Raw genomic sequence first — 12,152 nt, forward strand, 5'->3', positions numbered from 1 at the left:
CATGTCACCCGTCAGGCAATGTCTTCCTCTGTATCATTGGATTAGTTCCTCTCACCTGTCTGGCAGTCTCTCCCGGTGTATCCCTCCACGCACTCACAATCATAGTTGGTCAAGGTGTTCTTACAGGTGCCTCCATTTTCACAAGGGCTCTTGGCACAGTGATCTGAGAGCAGGAGAGACAGAGATAAGACGCTGAGGACATCAGTGGAGCCCTACGTGCATTTCCAACAAGGCACTGGTTTGTTTTGATTGAGGGTTTCTATTAGGATACTGATTTGTACTGATTATGGATTTGCAATCAAGCACTACATTGCAGTGTCAATTTCCAACTTGACCGTGACTTATAAGGCTTACGAATTTCCAGTAGGGTACTGAATTTTATTGATTATGAATTTCTTGTACAGTACTGACTTCTCTAGATTATGGAATTCCAACAGGAAACTGATGTGTAGAGACTATTGATTTGCAATCGAGCACTGAAGAGCCTTTATCATAAATTTCCAACAGTACCTTGATGTGTTATTGATTATCATTGTGAAATACTCTACCTTTCACTATCTTCTCCTCTGTGCAATAGGACCACTTCTGGTCTTTGTCATAGTTCTTGGTGATGGCGCACCTATAGCACAAGAACACATAGATTTTAGGACAAGTGATGGGCACACACAGAGGACAGCGAGGATGTATCTCAAGGCACTCACTACTCCAGGGAAAGAGGGTGGGAATCTAAGCATACTGCTCAGAAAGCCCTGATTTACCAAAAAACTGTGCCCACCAGGCACCAGAACTCATTCATAGCCTAGACTGAGTGAGCGCCCAATTCATGTACTACCTGCAGCTACTGTAATTCTCTGATACAAGCTCAGACAGAGGGCATAGCGAAGAATACTGGACATACAGAGTCAAACCAGGGCCTGAACCCACCCGATTCCTACATCCACAATGACTTGTTTCATTCCACCCACTACATCGTGGAGATGAGACAACAGAGCATGTCAAAGCAAATCATTTTCTCGATGATAATCAGTCATGATTCAGGCCCTGCGGGGAGCACTAAATCCACCTTGGCCAACATAAAAGAAGGGCTCCTCTTCACCATAGACAAAGACCAGAAAACACCACTTTTATTCCTTTGCCTTTCTCTGCTTTCAACACTGCTGACACAATATTGCTGGATGGTTGGAATAATAGACAGGGGTATCCAGACTTACACTACTATGCATTAAATAATTTCTAAACTGGTACCTGGATGCTTGTTTCTGGCCCAGGAAGGTCCTGGTGGTTTAGGCTGGACTTTTCCCAATGGGAGAAGGGTCAAGACTGATTTCCATATGGCTGGGTCCAAACAGGGGTGGCATGGTGATTAAAAGTAATATGGATTTAACCCACATCTGTGACAGGGGTGAGTGTTTGAAAAGTTTCAGCACTCCGTCTATCATCTTGTGGTGTTGCTACTTTCACCATAAGTGATCATGGTATGCCCTGGCATGGGCCCCTTGCTCGCTGTCCCACGGGATTCAAACTAGTCTGGCTGATGGGGGGTGGTACCCCAAATCCTGTCCCAGGATGCTTATTTCCAGTCCAAGAAGGACCTGCCCTGGCAGTTCAGGCTGGACTGTCCCCATGGGGAGCAGGGTCAAGACTGATTTGCATATGGATGGGTCCAAACTGAGGTGGCATGGTGAACAAAAGAAATATGGATTTAACCCAGATCGGTGACTGGGGGGGTCAGTGTTTAAAAAGTTTTAGCATTCCGTCGATGGTCATGGCGGCGGACGCCAGTACGGTGGATGCCAGCAAAACACCACCTACTGTATCATGATCCATGATATGGCCTGGCGGTGTTTTGCTGGTGGACGCTGCAGCTGGCAGCAGCGCCACATCCCGTCCCCTGCCGGAGGACCCCCTGCAAGCAGGTAAGTCAGGTTCTCTGACAGGAGAGGGGGGTTGGGAGTGTTGTGTGCATGTGTAGGGGTGTGGGGGTGTCATGTGTGGGGGTCTGTTTTTGTATGTGTGCATGCGGATGTGAGTCACGTGGAATGCGTGCATGCGTGAATGAATGAATGTGAGTGTATGTGTATGTTGTGTGTTGTGAATGCGTGTGTGCTACAAAGTATGTTAGTGTGTGTTGCGGGGTGTGGGTATGTATGTGTGCATGCGTGGGTGGATGTGGGTATGCATGTGTGAATGAGTGGGCATGTGTGCGCATGTGTCGATGTCCGGTGGGTCGGGAAAGGAAGGGGGAGGGAGGATTCTGGGAGGGGGTGCGGGGGAGACCCCTATTTGTACCAGGAAAGGAATTCCCTGGCACTGATAGTGCCTACCGCCATGGTTTTCGGGGTGGTAGATTTGTCATGAAAACCATAGCAGTAGGTGGGGTCATAATCCAGAGGGTGGGATTGTGACAGCCGCCTGGCTTGAGACCGAAGTCTCCAGCCCAAAGGCTGTTACCACCCTGGCGGACAAAGTGGTACATTGGCGGTTTGGCTTCAGCCAAACCGCCAATGTCATAATTTGGGAAAAGGTACCGCCAGTCTGTTGGCAGTACCTTTTCCCAAATTACCGCCGTCCACCAGGGTCGTAATGAGAGCCCATGCCTTTATCACCCCCTTTGTCATCCCTTACCCTTTAGCAGCCTGATGTAACAGAAAGGTGATACGCAGGGCTTTGTCTGTTCAGTGAGCAGTTTTATTGCTTTCTAAGTGCACATACAATATTAGAGAGATTTTGTTTCATGGAGACCTTCTTCACCCTCAGAGTCCAATAATAGTCCCTGTGACATCCCCCATTGAACGCCATCTGTCCTATCAGCCTGTTTCTAGTAGAAACATCCCAGCAGCCTTTCCTCACAATCACAGCCTAGCACCCACTCCTGCCAATAACAGTCCAGCTGCCATTTGTGTCAATCACAGCCTACAAACTCTCCTATCAATCAAAGGTGCACAACACCCCCTGCCTGTTGTGGTGTGGCACTGCTCTGACATGTACTGGCTGCGGGCACACTCTGCTGCGCCCCTCACAAGGCATAAATGATCCACAACATACTACCAGTGTACTATTTTGGCACTGAGCCACTGCAGCTCATCATTCTTTATTATATCACCTACAGATGCGGCCCCTCTGTAATGGCAGAGGAATGTCACCCTCCCTGCTCAGTCAGACAGTGACAAAATGATAACATTATTTTATTATCATTTTATTTGTCACTGTCTGAGCCATGCACATCTACGGCAGGGCAGGGCCGGGCCATAATGAGGAGGAGTGGTGGGCGCTGTAACGTGTGCATGTCAGTTTGGCCAGCTGTCTAATGCCAGCCAAACTGACGTGCAATTACATTTCACCAACCCAGCTGTGTTACACAGCCGGGATGGAGAAATGGCACAGGCTCCCTCTACCTGAGCAAGCGTCAAACCAGTCTGCTCAGGCAAATCCTGCCAATGCTCTCATGCTTGGTATAGCATGAGAGCAGTGTCTGGATTGGTAGCCTGAGCCCCAGTTACTGCTGGAAAAAGAGGAGCAACGGAGGTGGCCAGGATTGTGAGCGGCAGGCAGATAAGATTTTTTATTTTTATTTCCCCCCATTCCCTCCCCAATTCACAGTACCCCTCCCGCCAACCACTCTTGATTTGCAGCAACCGCCACTGATCACCTAGGCCCGACCCACCCGAGGTGGTGCATGCTGATGGCACCAGGAACACTGTAAATCTGAGTGGATCACTACATCTCATTTGTTAGATATTTGGAATCACACTCACCTGGGCACATACGAAATCATGGAGTCTCTGGTTGGGTTCCAGATTTGGCCTCAATTTATACCTGTGACCACTTCACCTCTGGGATGTCACAGCGTCTTCCACCCCCACTTTCTCCTGGTTTTGCTTCACTGGTGACATTGGAGGTTTCTCCCAGATATCACTGTGTCTTTTCTTTGCGCTCTTTCGATGCCATCGCCTCAGTCTCACCAGCTGGCATCATCACTGTCTGAGTGTCTAACTCCTCTTCCTCTTTGTCTCCTCTTCTATCCGAGCCCTGGACGTGTCTGAACCATGTGATGTTCTTTGTGGTTATCTCTTGGCCCCTCTGGGCAGTGATCATGGTTCCATTCACAGCTGTCACAGTCCACGAACCCCGCTCGAAAAGGGTGCAGAATTTCTATCCTGGGTAGCGATCCATCACTAAGACATGGTCTTCTCTGCTGGACATCCCTCTCACTGAGGGGATCAGGCTGCCATCCTGGGCCTGATGGAATGCTGCCTTTGACTGCCCACTGGAACATGAGGTGCACTGGGGTGCATCTTGTCATGCTGTGCGGTGTGCTGCGGTATGCTCTCAAAAACCGGTGTAGTTCCCATTCACAGTCATTGTTCTGATCAAGAGCCACACAGAGCGCCTTGTTCAAGGATTGCACGAACCGTTCAACAGTGCCATTCACCTGGGGCCACTTGGGTTTTATCTTCTGGGGCCAGATGCCCAGGGCTGCCAGGTAGTCTCCAAATTTTGTGCCCTGAAAACAGGGGCCATTGTCAGCCTTGACGACTTCAGGTATGCCACACACTGCAAAAACCTTCGCCAGTAATGTTTTGACTTGGGTGAATGCTGTGGTTGCTACTAGGTCTAACACTGGATATTTTGACTGGTCATCGACCATGATCATGGTCAGCCTCCCATATGGGAAGCTTCCAAAGTCCATACTCACTCTCTCCCATGAGGCCTTAAATGCATTTGCAGTCACCACCGGGGCAGGTGCGGCAGGGTTTCCCACAACCGGGCAGGTCTGGCAGCACTGCACAGTTTCCTCCACCTTCTCATCCATACCTGGAAACCATACTTTGCTTTTTATTCATACCTTGGTTTTCTCCACTCCTTGAAGTCCTTCGTAACCCTGAGAGATGATTCTGTTATCCAGCACCTTAGGAATTATGATTTGGTGGCACCTCATGATGATGCCCTCAACCATAAAGCTTAGTTCATCTCTCATCCTCCCCAGATGCGAGAGCCTTGACTTTTCTTCAGGGGGCCACTGGTTATCATCTCACAGGATTAGCCTCCACTCATTTCCTTTTCAACACTTCAGAGGCCATCATCCTCCACTGTTGCTTACTTGATTTCCTCAAGCATCATGACCTTTGGGCATGCTGCAGTAGTTACCATGTAGGCAAGCTCTTTACCCTCATCACTAGCTGTGTTTGACACCCCTTCTTGTTCTAGTGGTTTCCTTGACAGAAAAAAAGCAGGGTTCTTGGCTTCTGGCCTCTATGTTACACTGAATTGGTACGGCAACAGTTTCACTGCCCAGGGTTTCATCCGGGTGAAAGGGGGGTGTGTGTATAGGGAGTTGTTCCTGCAAACAGGCTCACCAGCGGCTTATGATGAGCGATCACCTAAAATTCACGCCCATAGATGAAAAGGTGAAAATGATGACATGTCCACTTAATGGCTAGAGCCTCTCGTTCGATTTGGGCATGCCACGCTTCCGTGGTTGTTAGAGTACAACTCACAAATGCAGGCACGGCTCAAACTCCTGTTTCTTGCTTCTGTGTCAGGACGTCTTCTAACCCCACTGGGCTTGTTTCCACCACCACCCGGTGGCTTTGTCTGGGGCAAAGTATGCCATCATGGCATCCACCCGAAGGGTCTTTGAAGGCATGTCAAATGCCTCCTGCTCTGTGGGGCCTCACTGCCATCAGAGTCCAGTGTTTGTGAGTGCTCTCAGTGGATCAGATCAGCAGGCCATATTCAGCTGAAACCTTCTGCAGTATGTAGCCATTCCTAAAAAACGGTGGACCTTTGTCTCATTCTTTGGTGCAGGTGCTTCTTTGATGGCCACAGATTTTCTGGGGTCAATTTGCAGGTTTTTCTGAGTAAACACAAACCCAAAGAACTCCACCTAGGGGCTCAAAGAAGGAGCACTTGCCTTCGTGCAACGTCATGCCCCTTTCTAATAGTCTTCGAAGGGTGGCTTTGAGGCACTTGTGGTAATCGGATAGAGTGGATGAATAGATTAAAATATCATCACTGACATTGAGTACTCCCTCAAATCCTGACAAGGTTTCTCTGTATTTTGAAATATTTCAGCAACCGAAAATATTCTGAATTTTAACTGCTCATAGCACTGCAGTCCCAGGTGCGTAGAAAAAGTGGTAGTGTACAGGGTGTCTGGATATAGTGCTAGCTGGTGATAGCCGACATTTAAGTCTAACTTTGAAAACCACTTTGACCCATTAAGCTTAAAGATAATATAGTCCACTGTTGGTGTGATGTGGCACTCTCTCCTGGTCAACTTGGTAGTCTCATGTCGACGCAGAGCCTCATGGCCTATGGCTGCTTGGGTTTCTCAGTTATCATCAGCGGTGATACCCACGGGTAGTGGCTGTGCGTTGTCTACCATCTTCAGTCCTATGTGGCAGACATACACTCCTGGCTTTGCACACTAGTCCCTGTGTGGGAGGTGCACAAAACGGTCCCGTTTGACCCTTACATTTAGGTTCCCATACCTGCTGTAATTCTCCTTCAAATTCATGAAATCCCTCACTTTTAGTCCCTTGTGTTTGCACACTGCATTTATCATGTTCTGCCTGAAGTGCTCACCTTGAGTGGAGGCTCAGCGTCTTGTAAATACTGTTCTACAGGGCCCTACACACTGATTCAATGCCTGTGCCTCCTTCTTGTTTTTTTTTTGGCTGGTGGGTGACATCCTCGTGGCCTTGCTGATCTGCCCTCACAGTCCGGCTCCATATGACCTACTCACTGGGGAGAAGGGCATGGTACTGTATTCATGCCTGTAGGTGGCACCGTTGTGCTGTGCTGGTAACGCTGGCCACAGTAAGTACACAGCAGCAGGTGCACTCCGCCCGGTCCCACAAGGGGATGTGAGGGTGATTGCCCATGTGGCGGGCCTCTTCCCTGGCCAGCAGCTGACCCGACAGTGATGCGAGCAGCCGTGCTCATCTCTGTCCTCATTGCCAGTGTGCTGCGGCACTGCCCTCACACATGCCAGCCATGGGCCCACTCTGCTGTGCCGCTCACTAGGCATAAATAATCCACAACATGCTACCAGTGTACCATTGTTATCTAGGAGGAGGGTTATGACGGGGGGAACTCTCTCCATGTTTGCAGAGTAATTGCTGACAGATTCTGGTACAGGACCAGAGTGTGTCCTTTGAACGTCAGGGGGTGCAAGTATCTGGCTTTACAGAGGATCTGTCCCTTGAATTGAAAATCGTGTACGCAAACCAGAATGTCAGCTGGGCGAGAGTTCTCATCCTCTGGGAGGCCAACTCTATGGACCCTGTCAAGCTGGATATCCTTTTCTTATGCTGTCTCTAGGATCTGAAGGAATAGGGCCCTGACTTACGTCACAATGTCTGTCCCTTCCACGTTAGTTGGGGGCCCCACACATACGAATATTGTTCCTTCATGACCAGTTCTCTAGATCTTCTGCATGGGCCTGCAGGTCAGTCTTCTATTTGCAGAAGCGTATAACTTCCTACTGGGGTTGCTTTGTTTCTTCATCCGGCAAAGTCTTGCGTTCTTCTAGGGTGGAGACCCTATCACCAATCTCTGCCAACTCGCAGCAGACTTCTTTCATATCTTGCGGGAGGTCTTTCTTCACATCTGCAAGTTTTCTCCGAGAAAGGCAAATAGTGCCTCTAGCAATGTGTGGGTGACCAGACTCTCACCTCCATCTCCATCAGCCTGCCGTTCTTGATCAGGGGGACGGTGGAGGGTGGGAGGTGTAGGTCCATCCCCTATATTGCCCCCGGTCGGTTTGGAAAGTATCTCTTTCAGGGTAGGTATTTCTTGATGCAAGCCTTTGCCATATCCCACCTCTACCAGCAGTAGTGGCTGCTGGGAATCGTTGGCACCCCACTTCAAGAGCGCCATTAGGAGAGGAAGCAGCACACACACTAGCACCTGAGGGGACCTTGAGCCGGTTATACCGCCAATGCCATACCAATGTGTCTTGTTCCCGGTGGGGCGAGTGTTCAGCCAGTCTTGTACCCTGCTCTGTGCTCCTTGTGCCAACTCAGAAGTCTCAATATTACAGGTGCTGGCAACCAGGCCATGTTGAGCTGGTCAGGGCGGCAGCAGTCAAGACTAGCAAGTCAATCCACTATAGGGAAATGATCAGCAGCTTGTTGCACCCCAATAGCAATATCCCCTCAGACTGCTAAGAGCATCAGTTCTGCCATAGATTTAGATTACACGCCTACCCCACCAATACTTTACCCCTACTGACACCAAGAGGGTGGGAGTGGCGCTGTAGGCCTCATGCTCATTTAAAGGGAAAGTGGAGTGTAGAGTGTTAGAGATCTGGAGGCCACTATTGGCATGCAGGGTGCATGTGGGGGACAATTCCTTTCTGGTGGGATGCCTTTATGCACTCAACGAGGGCTAAGAAAAAATCCTTAGACAGGCACTAGCAAAAGTGATGTCCCATCAAGATAGGCTGATGCTACTGGGCGGTGACCTGAATCTGGTATTTCATGATGACCTGGAGAGATTGGCACATAGGTTTTGGGGGACCGGGGTCATTTCCACAGAGGGGTCCGGATGGATGCAGAAGATGTGGCTCAGGGACCTCTGCCATGAGTGTCATCCTCAGACAGAAGATTTATACATTCTATTCAAATGCGCACAAGACATACGCCTGACTGGATCACTTTCTAGGGACCATAGGATACAGTATTTACTCACAGATGTTGAAGTAGAATCTCACTGCCTATCCGACCACGCCACAGTTTCTCTCATTCTTGCACTCCCACCACTGCAAAGGGCCTTTTGACCTTGGAGAATGAGAGAAACTCTCCTACAGAGGTCTACAGTAGTGGTTCATATCTCTCAAGGCCTAACACAATACCTAGAACTGAACAACACAGCTGACACCTCTGTCTCCTTCCTGTGAGAAGCCTTAAAGGCAGTCATACGAGGAGAGCTAAAAGCGATTTCTGCAGCTGATGACAAACTCCAGCAGGAAAAGAGGGAGTAGCTCTGCCAGCAAGTGCTGGAGCTAGAAATGATACATAAGCACCCATGTCTGGAGGCAGCTAGAACACATCTTGTTGGTCTGTATCAAGATAGGGCATAGTACGCTTTACTTAGTCTTCATCACTCTTTATACATGGGAGGGAATAGTTGTGGGCGCTTGCTGGCTCACCGGCTCCGAACCTAAACACAAACAGCAGGGGTGGAATCCCTCTGAGGGCAGGACGGCACTGCAATTGTAGGGAATGCTTACATTGCGTCTGCCTTTTGCAAGTTCTACGAAAATCTATGTTCCCAATAAACTTCCATTGGGGAAGATCCGGAGTTCTATCTGAGAGGAGCCCACGCCACATGACTGCCAGCAATACAGGCGCAATCGCTAGACTGCCCGATAAGAGAATTCCGCCCAGTCACAACCCTCCTCCTTGATAAAGGAATAACACACTCCAGGAGGCACTCCTTCCATATTATCTTCCATTGGGAAGGAAAACTGATCCCTGGCAGAGGCTTGAAAGGTTCTACAAATTGAGAGACCCACGGAGGACGTTCAGCACTCTGCCCCCCAGGAGTGGAGGATACCGAAATGCTCTCAATGGAGGGGCAGGAGGACCTCCTCGAATGACCACAGATTGGACCCTGAAACTATGGCAAATAAATGCAGTGCGGTGCTGGAGTCACTAGCCGGAGAGGCCGACGAGTGAGATCCCGTCGGACTGCAGTGAAGAGCTGGGGGAGAGGCGCGGTCTAGAGCACAGCGTTTGTGGGGTGAAAGTGGGGAGGACAGGGGTGGAGAAACATGAGTCTATGGGGAGCTACAGACCCCGCTGCCCAAATATCCTTATGGGCAATGTTAGGCAATCCTGGCTTTACCTGTTTATTGACATTTTGTTCTTGTTATGAAGGGGTTTTATTCTGAATGTTGGGATAGGAGCACACTCAACCTCAAAAGACACACTACATGATAGATAGACAACTCAATACGACTCTCCTAAGGTAGACCTGCCATTACATATACATTGGGTGACCTTTGCGATGGCCGTTTGCCCAAACGCAGAAACTGATCACCTATACCATAAAATAAGTTAAAAGTTATTACCTGTAATGCATAGGGGTTAAATAATCCAACCAATTGCAGAGGGATCCTGTCCTACTTAGAACAAACAGGAGCGGACCCATGCCTATTGCAGGAGACACATCTACTCCCTGGGGACTGCCAAAGATTTAATTCACAGGCCTGCCCCCACCAATACTTTTCCTCTACTGACACCAAGATAGCGAGAGTGGTACTGTTGGCCTCACACTTATTCCGAGGGAAGGCAGGGGGACAGATTGTTGGAGATCAGGGGGCGACTGTTGGTGTACAGGGTGCATGTGATGGACCATTCCTTTGTGGTGGGATCGCTTTATGCACCCAATGAGGGCCAAAAGAAATTCCTTAGAAGGGCACTGGCGAAAGTGATGTTCCATCAAGACAGGTTGGTGCTACTGGGCGGCAACCTGAATCTGGTATTTCATAATGACCTGGACAGATCGGCACATAGGTTTGGTGGGACCGAGGCCATTTCCACAAAGGGGGCCTGATGGGTGCAGGAGATGGGGCTCAGGGACCTCTGATGTGAGTGTCATCCTCAGACACAAAACTATACATTCTATTCCCATGCACACAAGACATACGTCCAACTGGACCACTTTCTAGGGACCCTAGGAATACAGAATTTACTCATAGATGTTGAAATAGAACCTCACTGCCTATCCGACCACGCTGCAGTTTCTCTAGTTCTTGTGCTCCCACCTCTGCAAAGGGCCTTTCGCCCGTGTAGAATGAGAGCAACTCTATTACAGAAGCCTACAATAGTGGATCACATCTCTCAAACCATCACATGGTACCTAGACACCGCTGACACCTCTGTCTCCCTCCTGTGTGAAGCCTTAGAGGCAGTCATACGAGGATAGCTAATAGCGATTTTGGTGGCCAATAACAAACTCCGGCGGGAAAAGACAGAGCAGCTCTGCCAGCAAGTGCTGGAGCTAAAAAGGATGCATAAGCGCACTGAGGCGCCTCGCGTCTGGAGGCAGCTAGAACACAGCTTCTGGGTCTGTATCAAAATAGGGCAGAGTACATTTTACGTATATTTCGTCACTCTTTTTACGTGGGGGGGGGGTAGGTGTGGGTGCTTGCTGGCTAACCGGCTTCGAGCCCAAAGACAAACAGCGGGAGTGGATTCCCTCCGAGTGCCTGACAGCAGCACAATCATAGGGGATGCTTTCATCGTATTTGCCCTTCACCAGTTCTTTGAAAATCTATACTCCCAACAAACTCCCACCGCGGAAGATCTGGAGTCGTATCTGAGAGGTGCCCACATCGCACAACTGATAGCAGTACAGGAGGAGTTGCTAGACTGCCCAATAAGAATAGAAGAGGTTGTATTGGCCATCCCACAACTGAAGCCTCTTAAATCACCAGGCCCGGATGGGTTTCCAGCTCTATTTTATAAAATGCTCTGCTCGATTCAGGAGCCCATCCTGACTTGACTCTTCAGTGTGATAACTGGCCCTGGCTTGCTCCCAATTTCTATGATGGAGGCGGCAATAGTCGTTCTTACCAAACCAGGGAAAGATCCCCACCAATGTGGGTCCTACAAGGAAATATCTCTCCTAAACATTGACATCAAGCTACTAACTAGTATACTAGCATCCCAATAGAATCAAATCATGCTGGGGACCCAGACCAAGCAGGCTTTGTTCCCCACAGGCAATGCAATGATAATACAAAACGCATTTTACATCTGCTTGATAAAGTCAAGTGCTTTAATTGGGAAATTATGCTCCTGGCCATGTGGAGAAAGCATATGACCGGGTGCACTGGCAATATTTAGAGGCAACCCTTACCCACCTTAGCTTTGGCCCCCGATTTCAATCCTCAGTAACTATAGTCAGGCCAGATCTCGTCCCCATTTCCTATCCGTCGATGGATGAAGCAGGGGTGCCCACTTTCACCTCTGCTATTTGCCCTGTACAATGGGTTCAGGATCATCCAAGAACTACGGGCATCACTTTTGGCGAGAAGATGCATATCCTAGGTCTATATGCCGATGTTATCATTGTTGCCCTGGATAATCCACAGAGGGCTGGTCTGGCTTTCATAGATAAGACAGAGGCCTTTGGTG

General features: G+C 49.3%; 1 protein-coding gene across 1 annotated transcript in view; it reads right to left on the minus strand.

Annotated features, from left to right (window-relative positions):
• Positions 1–12,152, minus strand: part of F12 (coagulation factor XII) — a 101,469-nt gene that overhangs the window by 59,437 nt on the left and 29,880 nt on the right. The window contains exons 4-5 of the mRNA XM_069244488.1: positions 549–619; positions 56–163 (exon numbers count right to left, since the gene is read on the minus strand). Coding sequence (XP_069100589.1) covers positions 56–163; positions 549–619 — 179 coding nt within the window. The remainder of the gene's footprint in view (positions 1–55; positions 164–548; positions 620–12,152) is intronic.

Source organism: Pleurodeles waltl, chromosome 7 (assembly GCF_031143425.1).
Source record: "Pleurodeles waltl isolate 20211129_DDA chromosome 7, aPleWal1.hap1.20221129, whole genome shotgun sequence".
Lineage (NCBI taxonomy): Eukaryota > Metazoa > Chordata > Amphibia > Caudata > Salamandridae > Pleurodeles > Pleurodeles waltl.